The sequence below is a fragment of the Mustela lutreola genome, chromosome 1 (assembly GCF_030435805.1).
Source record: "Mustela lutreola isolate mMusLut2 chromosome 1, mMusLut2.pri, whole genome shotgun sequence".
In the NCBI taxonomy this organism is placed as follows: Eukaryota; Metazoa; Chordata; class Mammalia; order Carnivora; family Mustelidae; genus Mustela; species Mustela lutreola.
Window position 1 is genome coordinate 119,972,971 of NC_081290.1, and position 22,388 is coordinate 119,995,358.

The 22,388-nt window shown below is 37.5% G+C and overlaps 1 protein-coding gene and 1 non-coding gene across 2 annotated transcripts; both read right to left on the reverse strand.

The window, feature by feature from the left end:
* Positions 1-8,533: 8,533 nt before the first annotated feature.
* On the reverse strand, positions 8,534-14,301 carry DSPP (dentin sialophosphoprotein). The gene is made up of 4 exons (XM_059155019.1): positions 14,251-14,301; positions 12,817-12,903; positions 11,478-12,473; positions 8,534-10,789 (listed from the first exon to the last, which is right to left on the reverse strand). Exons 1-4 carry the CDS (start codon positions 14,299-14,301, stop codon positions 8,534-8,536), a joined length of 3,390 nt encoding a protein of 1,129 aa, XP_059011002.1.
* On the reverse strand, positions 13,894-14,000 carry LOC131822901 (U6 spliceosomal RNA). The gene has a single exon (XR_009350382.1). It is a non-coding gene; the product is annotated as a U6 spliceosomal RNA (small nuclear RNA).
* Positions 14,302-22,388: the final 8,087 nt, after the last annotated feature.

Genomic DNA, 22,388 nt, shown 5'->3' on the forward strand with positions numbered 1-22,388 from the left:
CCACATCTGTTACAACCTAAGCATCTTCTGCCTTCAGTTCAGATTGGTCTGAAGATAGGGAGATGGAGTTGGGATAGAAGGAAGGATTCCATGGATTCAACTAAGGAAGGTACTAGGGAGTGGGAGTTGGGTCCCAGGTGGTTTTGACTGAAATCTGGGGGCAGGAGAAAGAGCCAGTGATGTTACAAGCTCAACTCTAGCAGTTCCTGACTCTGGAGTTTGCCTGGGGCCTCACATAGGGAGATACCCAGGAATTAAGTTCTGCAAAGCACAAAACATTGCTTCACCACAGTTCATCTCTTTGAAAGGAAAAATACTAGGGAGGAAAAGAAGGAAAGTGTAAAGGAGGGCTATAGCCAAGGGCAAAGTCCAAAAGAACAGATTTGGGAGGAAAAGAAGCGTCTTCTGATAAAGCTATCTGTAAAATACAGTGTCTCCGCAGAGTTGGGACTATGCAAACTAATAGAAAACACACAACGTCTAACATATTCATGATGTTTAGACTTTATACCATTTTTTAAAGCTACATGAAAGCCCTGTAGGAATTGACTTTTATTTTTTACCATATGAGCCCAAAAGCCCTATTGGGAACATTGTGTTGTTGACTTGTTTCATTCTCTAGAGGATTTGCTTGCTAGCAGCAGTGAATGGACTACTGTGAGAACACAATGATATTTTCATCTATGACTGAACTATTCTATTCTGTTCCTGCTCCTTTTAGGGAGAGGAAAATTGTTCCTAGCTATTTTGGTCTAAAATTTTTCAAAACTTCCATTACAAACCATAAAGCAATCTTGACTTCTGGGAAATCCCGTTTCAGTTAATAATATAAAATGTATTTATATGGTTAGGTATAACTCTCTAAAGGTTATCTTTTTATAACCTCTTTTTTAGAAATATATTTTATAAACAAACAAACAAACCCCTTACTACATTTCTTGATTTGTGGTATGAGCAGGTGGGGAAGGAATTCCTGGGTTAAGTGGTAAGGATAAGACACCTGATGAGAGTCAGTTTTAACAGCCAGATGTGGAGTAACCCATGCAACCAAAAAGAAATCGTGAACCCCCCGCACAGTCACCAGCACCACCACGATAGCCTCTTGTTTAAGAGTGACAGTGTTACCCAGGCTCTTTTACTGTGGCACAAGTAAATCCAGAAACCCATCCCCCAGCACCACTCTTTTCTCCCTAACTCCATATATACACCACTATTTCTTTCTTTTTTTCTTTAAACTACCTCTTCAAAAGTGGAAAAGAAACTTAAAGGTTTGTAAAGAGAAAAGGGAATGTGAAAATGAATATGAAATTACTTCTAGCAGGAATAATGTTTTATAATGCCTTCTAAACCAATGGCTTTCATCTCTTTTTTTAGTACAATGAGTCAGAACAATATTTTACATATTTTAGAATATGCATACTAAGACATTGTGTAAGTATGTATGCATGCATCATGTAGAAGAAAATATTGTCAGGCTTCATACAATGCTACATATGCTGCACTAAGATTTTTCCTCTTTATTCTGTGATTTTACAAAATGTAGGGCATGAGTCACTAAGCTAATTTCATGACCTATTAAATGAGTGGCAACCTACAATTTAAAAAATACTGCTCCCGTGGGAAATATTATCAGATAGTTTACTAATCTTTTCCAGAAAATAACAAAACAGAATTTGTTTTCTAATACCAGATTTCTTGTATTTGAAGGATCTACTCTTGAGATGTCCTTTTAAAAGGTCCTCTTTATTTTTCCCTCAATTATCCAGAGGTCAGTGTAGATATTATATAAGAAAATCAGGATCATAGTCTTCCTCCATTGTTTCTGACATCAGCCCTAGATTCTGAGCATCTCCTTTTATCCTCCCAAATACTTCATAAGGTGAAGACTTTTTAAGTACTGGTTGGGAATTTATCCGGTTTGGGTTATCATCTTATGCTATTTACCTGCAGAGACTCACTGGACCAGAAATGGCTTAGGAAGTGATGGAAAAAAGGGACAGATTAAATATCAATGACAGTTCATAAAATGAAAAACAACACAACTGTTGGGGGAGGGAAGGGCAGAATGTCAATCTGTGTGCTATGAACCAGTATTCAAGGTATATTTTTATGTTAAAAAGAGTAAGAAGAACACATAGTGTATAGTAGACTTCCATGTGTTTTTAAAAGGGGAACATAGGAACAGTCATCTTACAGGCAATACAATGGCACTAAATTCATATCTCTCAATAGTTACCCTGAATGTGAATGGGCTAAATGCCCCTGTCAAAAGACACAGGGTATCAGAATGGATAAAAAAACAAAACCCATCTATATGTTGCCTCCAAGAAACACATTTTAAGCCTGAAGACACCTCCAGATTTAAAGTGAGGGGGTGGAAAAGAATTTACCATGCTAATGGACATCAGAAGAAAGCAGGAGTGGCAATCCTTATATCAGATCAATTAGATTTTAAGCCAAAGACTATAATAAGAGATGAGGAAGGACACTATATCATACTCAAAGGGTCTGTCCAACAAGAAGATTTAACAATTTTAAATATCTATGCCCCCAATGTGGGAGCAGCCAACTATATAAACCAATTAATAACAAAATCAAAGAAACACATCAACAACAACACAATAATAGTAGGGGACTTTAACACTCCCCTCACTGAAATGGACAGGTCATCCAAGCAAAAGATCAGCAAGGAAATAAAGGCCTTAAATGACACACTGGACCAGATGGACATCACAGATATATTCAGAATATTTCATCCCAAAGCAACAGAATACACATTCTTCTCTAGTGCACATGGAACATTCTCCAGAATAGATCACATCCTCGGTCCTAAATCAGGACTCAACCGGTATCAAAAGATTGGGATCATTCCCTGCATATTTTCAGACCACAATGCTCTAAAGCTAGAACTCAACCACAAAAGGAAGTTTGGAAAGAACCCAAATACATGGAGACTAAACAGTATCCTTCTAAAGAATGAATGGGTCAACCGGGAAATTAAAGAAGAATTGAAAAAAATCATGGAAACAAATGATAATGAAAATACAACGGTTCAAAATCTGTGGGACACAACAAAGGCAGTCCTGAGAGGAAAATATATAGCGGTACAAGCCTTTCTCAAGAAACAAGAAAGGTCTCAGGTACACAACCTAACCCTACACCTAAAGGAGCTGGAGAAAGAACAAGAAAGAAACCCTAAGCCCAGCAGGAGAAGAGAAATCATAAAGATCAGAGCAGAAATCAATGAAATAGAAACCAAAAAAACAATAGAACAAATCAACGAAACTAGGAGCTGGTTCTTTGAAAGAATTAATAAAATTGATAAACCCCTGGCCCGACTTATCAAAAAGAAAAGAGAAAGGACCCAAATAAATAAAATCATGAATGAAAGAGGAGAGATCACAACTAACACCAAAGAAATACAAACTATTCTAAGAACATACTATGAGCAACTCTACGGCAATAAATTTGACAATCTGGAAGAAATGGATGCATTCCTAGAAACATATAAACTACCACAACTGAACCAGGAAGAAATAGAAAGCCTGAACAGACCCATAACCAGTAAGGAGATTGAAACAGTCATTAAAAATCTCCAAACAAACAAAAGCCCAGGGCCAGACGGCTTCCCGGGGGAATTCTACCAAACATTTAAAGAAGAACTAATTCCTATTCTCCTGAAACTGTTCCAAAAAATAGAAATGGAAGGAAAACTTCCAAACTCATTTTATGAGGCCAGCATCACCTTGATCCCAAAACCAGACAAAGATCCCACCAAAAAAGAGAGCTATAGACCGATATCCTTGATGAACACAGATGCGAAAATACTCAACAAAATACTAGCCAATAGGATTCAACAGTACATTAAAAAGATTATCCACCACGACCAAGTGGGATTTATTCCAGGGCTGCAAGGTTGGTTCAACATCCGCAAATCAGTCAATGTGATACAACACATCAATAAAAGAAAGAACAAGAACCATATGATACTCTCAATAGATGCTGAAAAAGCATTTGACAAAGTACAACATCCCTTCCTGATCAAAACTCTTCAAAGTGTAGGGATAGAGGGCACATACCTCAATATCATCAAAGCCATCTATGAAAAACCCACCGCAAATATCATTCTCAATGGAGAAAAACTGAAAGCTTTTCCGCTAAGGTCAGGAACACGGCAGGGATGTCCATTATCACCACTGCTATTCAACATCACACTAGAGGTCCTAGCCTCAGCAATCAGACAACAAAAGGAAATTAAAGGCATCCAAATTGGCAAAGAAGAAGTCAAATTATCACTCTTCGCAGATGATACGATACTATATGTGGAAAACCCAAAAGACTCCACTCCAAAACTGCTAGAACTTATACAGGAATTCAGTAAAGTGTCAGGATATAAAATCAATGCACAGAAATCAGTTGCATTTCTCTACACCAACAGCAAGACAGAAGAAAGAGATATTAAGGAGTCAATCCCTTTTACAATTGCATCCAAAACCATAAGATACCTAGGAATAAACCTAACCAAAGAGACACAGAATCTATACTCAGAAAACTATAAAGTACTCATGAAAGAAATTGAGGAAGACACAAAGAAATGGAAAAATGTTCCATGCTCCTGGATTGGAAGAATAAATATTGTGAAAATGTCTATGCTACCTAAAGCAATCTACACATTTAATGCAATTCCTATCAAAGTACCATCCATCTTTTTCAAAGAAATGGAACAAATAATTCTAAAATTTATATGGAACCAGAAAAGACCTCGAATAGCCAAAGGGATATTGAAAAAGAAAGCCAACGTTGGTGGCATCACAATTCCGGACTTCAAGCTCTATTACAAAGCTGTCATCATCAAGACAGCATGGTACTGGCACAAAAACAGACACATAGATCAATGGAACAGAATAGAGAGCCCAGAAATAGACCCTCAAATCTATGGTCAACTAATCTTCGACAAAGCAGGAAAGAATGTCCAATGGAAAAAAGACAGCCTTTTCAATAAATGGTGCTGGGAAAATTGGACAGCCACATGCAGAAAAATGAAATTGGACCATTTCCTTACACCACACACAAAAATAGACTCAAAATGGATGAAGGATCTCAATGTACGAAAGGAATCCATCAAAATCCTTGAGGAGAACACGGGCAGCAACCTCTTCGACCTCTGCTGCAGCAACATCTTCCTAGGAACAACGCAAAAGGCAAGGGAAGCAAGGGAAAAAATGAACTACTGGGATTTCATCAAGATCAAAAGCTTTTGCACAGCAAAGGAAACAGTTAACAAAATCAAAAGACAACTGACAGAATGGGAGAAGATATTTGCAAACGACATATCAGATAAAGGACTAGTGTCCAGAATCTATAAAGAACTTAGCAAACTCAACACCCAAAGAACAAATAATCCAATCAAGAAATGGGCAGAGGACATGAACAGACATTTCTGCAAAGAAGACATCCAGATGGCCAACAGACACATGAAAAAGTGCTCCATATCACTCGGCATCAGGGAAATACAAATCAAAACCACAATGAGATATCACCTCACACCAGTCAGAATGGCTAAAATCAACAAATCAGGAAATGACAGATGCTGGCGAGGATGCGGAGAAAGGGGAACCCTCCTACACTGTTGGTGGGAATGCAAGCTGGTGCAGCCACTCTGGAAAACAGCATGGAGGTTCCTCAAAATGTTGAAAATAGAACTGCCCTATGACCCAGCAATTGCACTATTGGGTATTTACCCTAAAGATACAAATGTAGTGATCCAAAGGGACACATGCACCCGAATGTTTATAGCAGCAATGTCCACAATAGCCAAACTATGGAAAGAACCTAGATGTCCATCAACAGATGAATGGATCAAGAAGATGTGGTATATATACACAATGGAATACTATGCAGCCATCAAAAGAAATGAAATCTTGCCATTTGCAACAACATGGATGGAACTAGAGCGTATCATGCTTAGCGAAATAAGTCAAGCAGAGAAAGACAACTATCATATGATCTCCCTGATATGAGGAAGTAGTGATGCAACATGGAGGCTTAAGTGGGTAGAAGAAGAATAAATGAAACAAGATGGGATTGGGAGGGAGACAAACCATAAGTGACTCTTAATCTCACGAAACAAACTGAGGGTTGCCGGGGGGAGGGGGTTTGGGAGAAGGGGATGGGATTATGGACATTGGGGAGGGTATGTGATTTGGTGAGTGCTGTGAAGTGTGTAAACCTGGTGATTCACAGACCTGTACCCCTGGGGATAAAAATATATGTTTATAAAAAATAAAAAATTAAAAAAAAAAAATAAAAATAAAAGGGGAACATATGTGCTTATATGTGCATAGACTATTTCTGAAAAATTTCACAAGATGTTAGTAATTGGAACTGCCTCTAAAGTAGAGAAATAGAGGACTAGGTATCTGGGATGATGAAGATTTAATATTTTTTAAACTTTTTCACAGTGTTTGAGATTTTTTTTGTGTATATGCGTATGTTACTTTTTCAGTTAAAAGCAGCTAAATTTTTAAAATGTGGTGGAAGGAATACGTATTTGCAAACCCATTAAGATTAAGGGAGTTTTCCTTGTGAATAGTCACATAAGTAGATGTTTAGTACAACACCAAAATTCATTATCTCTTTAATTTACATATCTTGTACAATTTACAAAGAGTTGCACATCCATTGCCTGGTTTAAACTCATAACAACCTTTTAAAATAGGTGAGAAAGGTCCTAGAAGCCACACTTTACAAACTAAAAAAAGACAAAAAAAAAAAATCCTGAAGCCTAAAGGAGTTAAAAATCTAAAGCATATTTTAAGGAAAGAACTTTGGAGTCATTTACATGATTATAATATAGTAGAAACCTGAAATGTTACAGTATTAGGAGTTATCATATAATTTATAAATAGCAGTATTTTTAAAGCTTTCATCAATATTTCTTGTAATGTTGATCTCAACTAAGAAACTTGCATGAAACAAGAAAGAAGGTAGGGAAAAAAACCTACTCAAACTCCATATAAAATATGCTTAATATTAGAAAATAAATGGTCAACTGATGACTACTTGAAAATTAACATCAAAGAAGTTGTATTCAGAACTTCACTATATAGATTTTTACCTTTGAATTACAACAAATCTAAAATAACTGCCTAAATGGAAAAAGAGGGAAATGACAAATCATCTCTATTAAATCTTGTAAAATACCTTAAAGGCTTATGGTGATATCTATTGTTATCTCCCAGTATCCCTGAACAATCCCAATTTACACTTCCTGTCCCCAAGTAATTATTGATAGTACCCTCTTCACGCTCAAAAGTATATTAGTTTGGATAATATATTTTACCTCCATCCTATTAATTATCACACTCTAGTTGCATATGCCTTTAAAATCCCCATGTTCTAGGCTTTGAGCTTCACCTCAAAACTAAGAATTACCCTCATTCATACAAAAGCAGAACAATCTATGCTCAGATTTTAGTTGCATTATATGACTCTCAAAAAAGAGTAATTTCCAAATCATCACCTACCAGCAGCTGTTGACTTTATGAAACAGATTAACAGTGAGAAGGGTGTCTCAGGGTCTGGTTTGGAAGTTTTGGCATGTGAGGGCTTAAAAGGGATATGTGAACAAAATTTGACAGAAGATGGGAAACAAATACTGATTCCATTTAACAGAGCTCTGAACATAGAGTTCAAGATGTAAAACCCCCCTTTAGAGTCCTTCGTTCATGTATCGTTTATTCATTAATATTTAGAAAGTGACTATTGGAGGCAAGACACTGTTGTAAGCACTGCATCAGATTTGTCAATAGTTTTAGGGACATTATGCTGAATTTCCAGTGCTTTGTAGGAATGTATACTGTATATGAGATTTTGTTATTTAAATTTGCATCTGTATTATTTTCTGACTAGCACTCTTTAAATTTTTTCTGATTTGTAATTACTCTCTTCAATAATTACAAAGATTATTCCCATGGTCCAGATAGGTTCAATTGTTGCTGTGTTTCTTTTTCATGTTACAAGTTTATTTCTTCCTTAGACCAAGCAAATGAATTAGTAGCTAACCTGGATATCATGGTCACAACATCTTTTACTCAGCAGTAAGCAGACCATCATCTATCCAGAATGTGTAATTACTGAAAGATTAAGGCAATGCCACAGGTTGTTTATAAGATGTGTTTACTTGCTACATTCCCTAAAGCACTCAACATTTAAATCAGAGTTATCATATAGTACATTATTACTTGAGGTTTCTGTGTTAAGTATTAAAGAATATTTTAATTGTCCCTTTTTATGTTTAGATGTACACATTTTAAGCATCTTTTCAGAATGTGTTTTAATATGCACATACCAAAGGTCGTGCATTCAGATTATCTCCTGAGAGTGTGGGGGCTTCGTTCCAAATCTGGCAATTTGACTACTCCTCTCATTGCTCCTATGAATGTAGGCATCTTCTGTTTATGTCTCCTCTTTCTTTCCTTCCTTGAAAATCTTCACTTCCTATCAATTACTCACTAGACTTTTCAAAAAAAATCTAATCATCACTGGTTGAGTGATTGCTGTCACTGCCTTCACTGTCACTCTCACTGTCACTTCCATTGTTGCCATTGGCAGACTTGGTCTTGCTGTGACTCTTGGTCTTGCTGTGACTGTCAGATGTACCGGTACTACTGCCATTGCTGTCACTGTTGCTGCTGTCACTGCTGTCACTGCTGTCACTGTCACTGCTATCGCTGCTGTGGCTGTCGCTGCTGTTGCCGTCGCTGATGTCACTGCTGTCACTGCTGTCACTGTCACTGCTGTCGCTGCTGTCACTGTCACTGCTGTCGCTGCTGTTACCATTGCTGCTGTCGCTGTTGCTGCTGTCACTGTCACTGCTGTCACTGTCGCTGCTGTCGCTGCTATCACTGCTATCACTATCACTGCTGTCACTTTCACTGCTGTCACTGCTGTCACTGTCACTGCTGTCACTACTCTCTGATTTGCTATTGCTGCTGTCACTGCTGTCTGATTTACTGTCACTGTCACTACTGTCACTGCTGTCACTATCTGATTTGCTATTGCTGCTGTCACTGCTTTCTGATTTACTGTCGCTGCTATCACTGCTGTCACTGTCACTGCTGTCACTACTATCTGATTTGCTGTTGCTGCTATCACTGCTATCTGATTTACTGTCACTGTCACTACTGTTGCTGCTATCACTACTGTCACTACTGTCTGATTTACTGTCGCTGCTATCACTGCTGTCACTGCTATCATTGCTTTCACTACTGTCTGACTTGCTGTCACTGCTGTCACTGCTATCACTGTTCTCTGACTTGCTGTCACTGCTGTCGCTACTATCACTGCTGTTACTACTGTCACTACTGTCTGACTTGCTGTCACTGCTGTCACTGCTATCGCTGCTATCACTGCTGTTACTACTGTCACTACTGTCTGACTTGCTGTCACTGCTGTCACTGTTGTCACTGCTATTGCTGCTATCGCTGCTGTCACTGCTATCACTGCTGTCACTGCTATCACTGCTGTTGCTGCTGTCACTACTGTCACTGCTGTCACTGCTGTCACTGCTATCGTTACTTTCACTGCTGTCACTGCTATCACTGCTGTCACTGCTGTCACTGCTGTCACTACTGTCACTTCTGTCGCTGCTGTCACTGCTGTCACTGCTATCACTACTGTCACTGCTGTCGCTGCTGTCACTGCTGTCGCTGCTGTCACTGCTATCGCTGCTGTTGCTGCTGTCACTACTGTCACTGCTGTCGCTACTGTCACTGCTGTCGCTACTTTCACTGCTGTCACTGCTATCGCTACTGTCACTGCTGTCACTGCTATCACTACTGTCACTGCTGTCGCTGCTGTCACTACTGTCACTGCTATCACTGCTGTCACTACTGTCACTATCACCGCTGTCACTACTGTCACTGCTGTCACTGCTATTGCTGCTGTCGCTACTGTCACTGCTGTCGCTACTGTCACTGCTGTCGCTACTGTCACTGCTGTCACTGCTATCACTGCTGTCACTGCTGTCGCTGCTGTCACTACTGTCACTGCTATCACTGCTGTCACTGCTGTCACTACTGTCACTATCACTGCTGTCACTACTGTCACTGCTGTTGCTGCTGTCGCTACTATCGCTACTGTCACTGCTGTTACTACTGTCACTGCTGTCACTGCTATCACTACTGTCGCTGCTGTCGCTACTGTCGCTGCTGTCACTACTGTCGCTACTGTCACTGCTGTCGCTGCTATCACTACTGTCACTACTGTCTGATTTATCTTTACTGCTGTCTGATTTGCCGTTGGCATCACTCCTATTGTTACCATTGCCATTACTGTCACTATCATTAGCATCTGATGTGCTATCACTGTCATTATCACCTCCTCCATTTGAGTCACTGTCATTGCCATTATCTGTTGATTCATCAGAGTTATAACCAATGTCTCCTTGGCTATTGCTGTCATTGTCACCTTCAGAATCAGCATCATCATTGCTGTTAGAGTCATCACTACTGTTGGGATCATCTCCTTGCATAGATTTGTCATCAAACTCGTAACTGTCATATCCACCACTATTACTTTCACTACCTGTTTTGCTGCGTGTAACCTTATTTCCAGGTTCTGATTTCTGACCAAGCCCTTGTATGTTGTCAGTCTCCCCTGGTGTCTTGACATTTCCTTTTCCCATGACCATTCCTTGTTGTCTTTTACTCTCTTTATCTTCACTGACTTTCCCAGCTTCTTTGGTAATGTTTCTGTTGCCACTACTGGGACCTTCCATTTCTATTCCCTGGGGAAAGATGGAGAAAAGAATGATTAGTTAATGGATGGTATGCTGCAAAATTGCATTGGTCTGTGGAAGACAAGACTGCAGAATATGACCAGAAAAACAGAAGTTCAGCTTCTAGTACTTCACAAACTTCTGTTTGTAAAAACGTGCTTTATTCATCTGCAAGAATTCTGGTGTTTAAATCATATAACAACCCATTCACATTTTTACACAGTAGGAACTTGTGTGAACAGTTACATGGTGCATCAGTTATTAGGATTAGACTTATAGAATCCTAACCAAATTTTCAGAAATGCTGTTTTTAAAATTGTTCTGGGGATACCTAGGTGGTTTAAGTCAGTTAAGCATCTGCCTTTGGTCCAGGACATGATCCAGAGTCCTGATATCAAAACCCACATCAGACTCCCTGCTCAAGGAGGAGTCTGCTTCTCTCTCTTCCTCTGCTGCTCCTCCACGCCCCCTCCATTTGTGCTCTCTCACTCTCAAATAAATAAGTAAATAAAATCTTTTTTAAAAAATTGTTCTGTATCGGAGTCTAATAGGGACTCTAAATTTCCCATTAAATATTCAAGTAATTTCTGCGCAAAAACAGATGAATGCTTATTATGATTTATTTTTGTGTTACCATCAATGAATGGAGGGGGAGAATTTAACTGCCATTTGAAAGAAATCAGCTTTACAAACTAACCTTATTTTGACTCTTCCCAGTATCACCTAGCTCTGATTCATCAGTGATTTTCTTTTCCACAGCATTGTTTTCTTCATAATTGGGCTTTTGCATGTCCTCTATTATTGGGCTAACTTTGTCTTTAGAAATACCATCAGAATCCTCCTCACTCTTGGAGGTGTTGTCTCCATCGATGTCATGGGGATCTTCTTTGTCTTCTGGGTCATCATCTTCACTACTAATTGAATTTTGACCTAAGCTGTTATCGTTGTCATCTTTTTCATGAGGCTGACCCTCTTGGCCCTTCCTGTTATCAGTACCCTCTTTTCCATTCCCTGTTTCTTCACCTTCATCATCACCAGAACCTGTTTCTTCATCCTCCTCTGCTCCATTTCCACTAGGACTCCCATCAGAATTATCCAGGCCAGCATCTTCTCCATTGCCAGATCCCCTTCTTTCTGGTGTTACTTCTGCCTCCTGATTCCCATTACCCTCACTTTCTCTCTGATGTGTTATTTCACTTGTATCACCCTCATTTCTACAGGCATTCCTATTTATTTCATCTTCATGGCCTGTACTGTTATTGCTTCTACCTATTTGATGGTCTTCTTCTTGGACAACAGTGGCATTCTCACTCTGACTTGCATCTCCAACAACTCCTCCATTGTTTAAATTTTTATCAGCATTTCTGTTAATATCGCTTCCATTTGCTATTCCAGCATTGTCGATGATGCTTACTTGTCCCCTGATGCCATTTGCTGAGGTGCTACCTTCTTTTCCATGTATCCCATCATAACCATATGTTTCTGGTTTTCCTGTGACCCCATTTTGGTCCACACTATTCCCCTCATCATTTACTAACATGGAATCTGTAGAAGAACTTTTCCCTCCTATTTTTACCCACTCAGAACCATTTCTTTCTTCTTTGTAACTATCTCTGGTATATTGTTGCCTTCCTCTTTGATTTTCATGGGGGTCACCACTTTCTTCAGTAGTATCATTGGCATTTAACTCATCCTGGAAAAGAGAAACAATTCAAAATAATTTGTAGATTTTATCTTGAAGTAAAACAGACTGAAAGGTAAGCATCAGTTTTCTGGAAGTTAATAGAATCAAGGGGCATCTGGATGGCACAGTCACTTAAGCATCTGCTGCAGTAGGTTAAGTGTCCTGGCATGGAGTCCCGTGTCAGGCTCTCTGCCAGGTGAGGGGTCTGCCTCTCCCTTTGTCCCTCCCCGACTCATGCTCTTTGTTGTGATCTCTCTCTCTTTCTCTCTCTCTCAAATAAATAAATAAGTAAATAACCCCCCCCAAAAAAAGAATTTAAAAACAGCTTAGAAACACATTTTGTACCCTATACCTGTATTGGCACTTTTGCTTTTTCCAGAAGATTTAAATTTGTAGATTTGTCAACAGCATGTCTCTCCAGTGGCTTGATTTGAGGAACCTACCAAAATGAAAATATTGGAAATTGAAAACATTCTAACTTTGTGTACATACATGCATGCACACATGCACACATACATATAGACACACATTTTTCTCTAAATGAAGAAAAATATATAATGCAAAGGCCAAAGTAATATCTAATCAAGCTTGCTACACAGCTTATGTAGAATTTAAACTGGGCACACAGATAATTCTCACAATGATATTACTGATTTTATTGATATTAACCAGACCACTTATCTCAAGGAGGATTGTCTTTTATAAAAATAAGGAGATAGACCTTTGATGTTTCTGTACAAACCTCCCACACTAGCACAAGACCCACCTTAAGTGTAATCCTGACCAAACCCATAAGAAAATACGAGGTATGACCAGAGCCAGGGAAGAAACAAAATAAAGTAATATGCTACTTCGCTCCTTCAGGAGCACATTTGAAATAGTTTAGAAAATTCCGAACTGCATAAATACCAAGTTGTTTGATAGTACAAAAACATACCAAAATGTTACCCATAGCAGGGTAACATAATTACAAATGGTTTACTTTTCCTAATTTTTTTGTTGCTGTTTATCTGTATATTCCAAATTTTCCCCAATGAGCATTAAAAAAAAATTATCTGAGTGAAACATTAATTTTCTCCTACATTGAAAAAATCCTTATTTTTTCCAAATCATTCCTTGAAAACTTCCTTTAAAATGTAGGCTTCAGGATGCCTGGGTGGTTCAATGGGTTGAGCCTCTGCCTTTGGCTCAGGTCAAGGTGTCAGGGTCCTGGGATCAAGCCCCGCTTTGGGCTCTCTGCTCAGCGGGGAGCCTGCTTCCTCCTCTCTCTCTTTCTCTGCCTGCCTCTCTGCCTACTTGTGATCTCTGTCTGTCAAATAAGTAAATAAAATCTTTTTAAAAAATATGTAGGCTTCATTGATATTATAATGAAATTCATAGGGCATGAGCAAAGATGGCTGAAGTCTCCATGACTTTTGAGCATTGAATATAAATCTGAATGAATTTTACAAATTTGTGTGTTATCCTTGTATGAGGGCCATGCTAATTTTCTCTGTATTATTCCAATTTTAGTATATGTGCTGCCAAAGCAAACACAAACTGAATAAATTTTAAAAGTAATAATCCATCTGACAAGATATTAGTTTCATTTGGAGGAATGGGAGCATGAATTGGAGTGCATATTTGGGTTTGTTGAGACCCCTAAAGATACCTTATAAAGCCTTTCATGCAAATTTAAATGTTTAGGCACAGTTTGTCTTCAAAGTCTTAAGGAAATACATATTATTTAATGTTAGGTTAAAAGAGATAACAAAGTGAGGAGATTTTCTGAGGAATACATACTTACTGGAATAGCCCATGCTGCTGCCCAAATGCAAAAATATATAATTATCTTCATTTTTAGGAATATTAATTAACCTGTTTTTAATGAAAAAAGAACAGCAAAAATTACTTATAAAGAAAAAGATGATAACCATGGTAAGATATTACTTTGACTTTTCCCTGGGCAGGGAGTATATATCCAACATGAGAAGAAGGCTATCAAGACTCAGTGTTACAGAGCATACTTGGAGTGCTCCCAGAGACATACAGAGGCATCATCAGCCTCAGCACTGGAGTAGCTAACTAGACTTTTTCTGCCTATGCCAATGGAGGGACACAGCCATGTAGTTACAAAGGATACAACCATAACTTTGTTTTGCTATTTTTGATGGTGGTAACATTTTTTTCTGAGTAATTTTAATCAAGTATTAACTAATTCTAAGATTATCACTAAAAGAGGAATCATTTATCATCCCCATCACAAATCCACAGAAGTGGGCTATAGGACACTGTGAAGGAAAGAAATTACTAACATCATGTAGCCTTGGCTAGTGGAAGGAAAACGAAGTTTGGATTTAGAGACCTAGGTTCAAGTTCTACCTCTGCTACTTGTTGCATGAACTTGAGAAATTTAAATAGTTTTATTAAGCCTTTGTTCCCTCCATCTGGGATAATAATACCTATACTTTGAGATTATCCCAATTATGTTAGCAGAAGAGTCTTCTCTGAGGAGCATTCTCTGACTCCTTTTCAAAGGGCATTTGGTGTCTCTATCCTTTTTACACCCAGAAACTTCTGCAAACCTCCCTAGTAACATATTCTACCATTCTAACATAACATGGCTACTTATATATTCTCTGACCTACTCCTGAACCTAAGAGAATGTGTTGTAATCACTATATTCTACTACATAGCACAGAAAGAGCTGTTTTATGAATATTGTTGGTGAATACTTATTAGTATAAGCATACTTAACACTGTTCTGGGTGTTTAGCAATCCCTTTATAAATGATAGCAATTATTATATGGAGCTTCTAAAAACATGATCCTTTATTCCTGTTAGAGTTCACATTCAGAAATGGTATAATATATATTTTGATACATTGGAATAGACATTGTATAGTCCATGTGAATCAAAAATTTTAATTACCATTACTGAAAATTAGATTTCTTGGTGTAATGATACTATTACCACAGAAAGGAAGAAAGAGTTTTACTCCTATTTCATGAACTCCCACTGAGTTTATAGATTAAAATAATGCATGTCATAAAATAGCTTTGATTGAATTTAATGTTGATAATGGAAACATAATAAAATTTTAGTGAATATCAACTATCATAGAATTATTGGCACTTCCTTACAGGAGAGAGGATATGATTTTTGAGAGGAAAAAAAAATGGGCTTACTCTGGGACATAGATGTTGAAGGGCAACTGTTTAGTAAGCAGGTATCATACAGAACTTTACAGTACCAAGCCTAATTATTACATAGACTCTGCTGAGGGCTGGTGTACACTTATTTGGACCATGGTATCCATTTGGACAACCATGGTGTCCTAGAAAGGTACCTGTGGTGAAGGTCACAGTTATGTGCATTCCGTGCTAAACCACAATCCTGCAATCTGACTACTTTGGTTCTCTTTCAGACCCACTTCAGAACGACTGCATAGTGCACTGTGATGCTTGCCACTATATTCTCAGGTAGGTAAATAGCTCAAAAGACTGCTAAAGAAATGGCTCCAGTTTTGTCAGCCCAAAACCTCTTTCATTTTCTAAACCTGTTATGATATCATGAAACAGAAAATGTATGGTATAGAGGTCAGAATTTCTAGATATCTTAAGTAGACATATTTTAATCTAGTTTTAAAAACCCTCATGTCCGTTGGCAAAAAATACCTGATATTTTAGGCTGAAGTTTGGTGATTCAGGAACCAAATAATAAATGTACACTGGGATGCAGTCATTCATTCAACATTTGAAGACCTAACATGGACCAGATACTGAGCCCTGGAAATAGATATGAGCCCTACTCTCATGGAACATATCACTGAATGGATTAGCCAAGCTTTGAAGTAAATGTACTATAATGTGTTGACTGAAATTCCCAAATCCATGTTTATTTCCCAAGTCAGTGTTTAAATGTCACTATCGTCACTATTTGAGATTGGAAGAGATTGTGTCTTTACTTATTTATTAAATGCCATCATATCTTATATTGCAATGGTAAGGCTTAAAAATGTCTTTAATTAGATTCAAGATTCTTAAAGATGGTTTTGTAGATAAAAATAACAGTAATGGAGCTATCGTGAATTATGTGTAAAATATTCTAATTCCTTATTTCATTGTTAATATTTTAGATTTATAATATTTGCTTCATCTTATGTATTCTCTTCCTATTAGCAACTGATATCTTAACATAGTGGCTGTAATAAAATTCTTATTCTTCAGTGATCCAATATTTTGCTAGATGGAATTAGCATCCCTTACCATATAATTTTCTGTTATCTTTTAACATGTAGTCTTGATTTGCCAAGTCAAAGGGGAAGGAAAAAGTCTAAGCATAAGGATTATTCACTTCATAAAATCAAGTCAGATTCTTCTCTGAAATTAAAATTTCTACAGGAATCAGTTGGTTCTGAGTAAAGATGAGGTTTCATCTTACCTTAAAAGCCTTCAAAGGGACTTTGAAAATCCAGGATTTCTTATCTTTCGCATTGAAGACTGAGAGTGGCTCACTGTCCTGGACATTTACGTGACAATTTTGTACCTGCTGAAATTTAAACTCAGTTTGATAATTTTCTCAACCAATCACTGTTTAGGATCCCTGATATGGGGTTATAAAGTGTCACCATGTCTATGAAGCACATAATAACTTCCCCCACTTCCTTCACATACTGACATGTATTTGTCCACTGAACCATTTGGTTCCAAAGGGACTAGACTTACTTTCACTTAATTAAATAGCTCCTGGAAGGCTGTTTTGCATCTTAAATATAGAGAATCAGTGTAACATATCTGAAAAGAGCCACTTAAACTCTATCACCCTGACATTTCTTGTCTTACTAAGGTTGGCAATCTAAGAAAACTCTAGGTTTCTTTAGTAAATATGACTGCCTATTTAAGACTCCTATCATTCCTGAGGTAGGTATTAAAGTTTCTGTGCTATAATTCAAGAAGCTGTCCACATGCAACAGCCTGACATTGCCTGAGGGGTCTTTAGCATATAAATAGTAACTCATATGAAATCTCTCTGACCTAAATAGTCATGTGAGGCTGAAAATGTATCAATTTCATAGTATTCAAACTACAATTTAAAAATAGATATTCAAAATACCAAAAGTTCTTGTAAGGTAGCTAGATGTGCAAAAGTGCATAAGACAATAGATTTAGCTCTCAATTATCTCTGTTATCTGTGTCAACTGTGAGGGACAAAATAGAAAACCAGACAGTATTTTTAGCAGCAAGTTTTGCTACCCTAAACTCACCATTCTACTGAACTCCAGATGTGTGCCATAATGCAGGTATTCCCTAAACTATTTGTCCAATTTTTGTGTTCAAAAATTTGACAGTCAATGTCTCTCCATGTGCTTCTTCAGAACTTTCAAGAATAGTTCAATCTTTTTTTTTATATTATAATGCTAAAGGATGTGAACCCCATAATAACTAATATACCACCACCTAACAGTGGAAACTCCAGAATTTATATATAGAACTATTACAGGAAATATAGTAAGGTTGAAGAGGAATGGGGGGAATGGAAAAAGAATTTGCCAGGAAGCTGTGTTTTCATAGCAAGCACCTTGTTTTTATTTAGACAACATGTTTATGTGGGTGCCTTAAAGAGTCTTCCCAAATTTTAAGGCATGCTAAGTCACTCCTGAGGGGAATTTTACACCTTCTCTCACAAACAGACACCAGGGGAGATTAATGAACTAAACCCGTCTTCCTTTTCATCTAACTTAATAATATGTCAATAACTGATAGACTACTAGGCAGAAAATCAGCCAGTTTGATCTAATTGACATTTGTTGAACACTTCATCCAACTACAGCAGAATAAACATTCTTTTCTAGTGCAGTCTGGAATATTTACCAAGATAGACAATATTCTAGGCCCCTCCCCAAAATCTCAATAAACTTTTAAAGATTTGAGTCATATAGAGTATGCTTACTGACCACAAAATAATTAACTTACAAGTCAATAACAAGAGAAAAAAAAAAAAAAGAAGTCAATATCAGAAAGATCTCCGGAAAACCCCAGAATTTGGAAGCTAAATTACATAATTCTAAATAAGCACTGGGTAAAAGAGGAAACCAAAGAGAAATTCAAATTATATTGAATTAAATAAAAATGAAAACACAACAATTTATCAAAATTTGCAAGATGTCACTGAAGCACTCCTTATGGGAAAATTAACAGCACTAAATGCACATGTTAGAAAAGAAAAAGTTCTCAAAACAATGATTATGGCTTCCACTGTCAGTAACTACAAATTTTTTTAATTAAGTTCAAATTAAGTAAAAGAAAGGAAATAATAAAAATCAGAACTGAAATCAACAAAATAGAAAAAACAATAGAGAAAATCAATGAAACCAAGAACTTGATTTTTGAAAAGTTCAATAAAATTTTTAAGACTCTAGGCAGACTAATCAGAGTAATATGAGAGAAAACATAATTATCAATATAAGAAATGAGAGAGATCAAAATACTACAGATTCTATAGACATTAAAGGATAGAAAGGGAATACCATGAACAATTTTGGCCAATAAATTCAACAACTTTTGGAAATGGATAGACTCCTTGAAAACACCAAAGCTCACTCAAGAAGAAACAGATAACTTGAATAGCCCCATATCCATTATTAAAGAAGTTAAATTCATAGTTAAAAACCTTCCCCCAGCAGCTGTTTTTCATTTCATACTCTCTCTGGCACTTTTAATCTAAGCTGTCAGTGTCTCCACTGATACAAATTTTTGAAAAATTTATATTTCCTATAAATTCATAAGAGTTCACTCAGTCATACAAAAGTCATAGCCCCAGATCCTTCCACATAATCCTTTCTTTACCTTTGGCTTTTGCTAAGATGGCTGAAGGACAATGCCCTGCAACTACTTAGAGGACCTCTGGTTTGAGTAAAAAGATCTGTGAGGAACACTCTTAGTCTCTTATGAATAACTTGCCCAGGTTTCAGCAAAGAGCTGTAGAGTCACACCCGCAGCCTTTTTCTTAGATCATGCTTTCCTGGCATTGACTCTCTTAATTTTAGCATCTTTTTCTATTGGGGAAGCAAAGAATTTTCAGTTATTGTCAGATGCTTGTTCCTTTTTGTATAACAATTCTCAGTTTATTTCTCTCCTCTTGCATTTATACAGCAAGAAGAAGCCAGGCCACACCTTCAACACTTTGCTTAGAAATCTCAACTGTTTATCCAAGTCCATTGCTTACAAGTTCTGCTTTCCGCATAACTGGGGGGACAAAATTCTGCTAAGCTTTCTGTCAAGCTTTCCTCCATGGAGATAACAAGAATTCTCTTTCCTCCAAATTCCAGTAATGCTTTTCTCACATCCTTCTAAGACTATACCAGCAACATTTTTAACATCTGTATTTCTAATACAGTCTTCCAGCATCTACTCACTGGCAAATCCTTTTATTTATTTATTTATTTTAAAATTTTTTATTTTTTATAAACATATATTTTTATCCCCAAGAGTACAGGTCTGTGAATCACCAGGTTTACACACTTCACAGCACTCACCAAAGCACATACCCTCCCCAATGTCCATAATCCCACCCCCTTCTCCCAAACCCCCTCCCCCCGGCAACCCTCAGTTTGTTTTGTGAGATTAAGAGTCACTTATGGTTTGTCTCCCTCCCAATCCCATCTTGTTTCATTTATTCTTCTTCTACCCACTTAAGCCTCCATGTTGCATCACCACTTCCTCATATCAGGGAGATCATATGATAGTTGTCTTTCTCTGCTTGACTTATTTCGCTAAGCATGATACGCTCTAGTTCCATCCATGTTGTCGCAAATGGCAAGATTTCATTTCTTTTGATGGCTGCATAGTATTCCATTGTGTATATATACCACATCTTCTTGATCCATTCATCTGTTGATGGACATCTAGGTTCTTTCCATAGTTTGGCTATTGTGGACATTGCTGCTATAAACATTCGGGTGCACGTGCCCCTTTGGATCACTACGTTTGTATCTTTAGGGTAAATACCCAATAGTGCAATTGCTGGGTCATAGGGAAGTTCTATTTTCAACATTTTGAGAACCTCCATGCTGTTGTCCAGAGTGGCTGCACCAGCTTGCATTCCCACCAACAGTGTAGGAGGGTTCCCCTTTCTCCGCATCCTCGCCAGCATCTGTCAAGCTCTATTACAAAGCTGTCATCATCAAGACAGCATGGTACTGGCACAAAAACAGACACATAGATCAATGGTACAGAATAGAGAGCCCAGAAATAGACCCTCAACTCTATGGTCAACTAATCTTCGACAAAGCAGGAAAGAATGTCCAATGGAAAAAAGATAGCCTCTTCAATAAATGGTTTGGGAAAATTGGACAACCACATGCAGAAAAATGAAATTGGACCATTTCCTTACACCATTCACGAAAATAGACTCAAAATGGATGAAGGACCTCAATGTGTGAAAGGAATCCATCAAAATCCTTGAGGAGAACACAGGCAGCAACCTCTTCGACCTCAGCCGCAGCAACTTCTTCCTAGGAACATCGCCAAAGGCAAGAGAAGCAAGGGCAAAAATGAACTATTGGGATTTCATCAAGATCAAAAGCTTTTGCACAGCAAAGGAAACAGTTAACAAAATCAAAAGACAACTGACAGAATGGGAGAAGATATTTTCAAACGACATATCAGATAAAGGACTAGTGTCCAAAATCTATAAAGAACTTAGCAAACTCAACACCCAAAGAACAAATAATCCAATCAAGAAATGGGCAGAGGACATGAACAGACATTTCTGCAAAGAAGACATCCAGATGGCCAACAGACACATGAAAAAGTGCTCCATATCACTCAGCATCAGGGAAATACAAATCAAAACCACAATGAGATATCACCTCACACCAGTCAGAATGGCTAAAATCAACAAGTCAGGAAATCACTGGCAAATTCTAAAGCCAATCCCACATTTTAGGAATTTCTTGTGGTAGCACCCATACTTCCATGTACCAAAATCTGTACTAGTTTTTTATTGCTGCTTAACAAGGTGCCAAAAATACCTCTGCTTATAGAGGGCGCATTTGGCTAGGTTAGCCTCATCCAAATAATCTCTTTACCTTAAGGTCAACTGATTAGTAACCTTAATTTTATTTGCCAAATCCTTTTTGCCACATAATGAGACATAATCATGGCAGTGATTTATTATCTTATTTATACATTCTCCTCACACTCAAAGAAGGGGGGATTATATAGGCAATGAGGATCATTAGAAGTAATCTTAAAATTCTGCCTACCATACACTTTAATCTGTAGTAAAAGAAAATAAATCAGTAGCTTCATGGGCCAGGGGTAAGGTGGAAGGAAGGGATTATAAAGAGTCTCCCTGATATGAGGAAGAGTCTTAAGGAAATTTTGATGGATACTTTTTACTATCTTAATTGTGGTGTTGGTTTCATAGGTATACATATACGTCAGAACTTATCAAAATGTGCATTTTAAATATATATAGTTTAATGCATGTCAATTATACCTTAGAAAAGTTGTTAGAGAGAAAGTAATTAACACATTTCAAATCCTGTAAATTGCTAAGTTAAAATTTTGGCTTTAAAAAGGACATCCTAAAATGAAACACAAACCCCAATTTACTGTGAAAACCAACACACTGATTAAAAGTTAGGATCTGGGCTCAAAGAGCTGCATCAGTTTAGTAACTAAGCAAGTTATCTAAAAACGCTTAATTAGGATTGTTATTCTATTTGCAAGAGTTTGAAATGGAAGTCTTAGCCTAGTGGTACTCTACAACCATGACTTTGAACTCTCTGCCTTCCTGTTTTCTTAAATTTGTATAACAGTAGCTGAGGCAAATGTCAAAACTAAGACAAGTACTGTCTGTTGGCTAATTGAACAATAAGGAAAAAAGTGGAAGTTAAAAAAATTAAGTCAAGGATAGCAACAGAAGTATAGATAGAC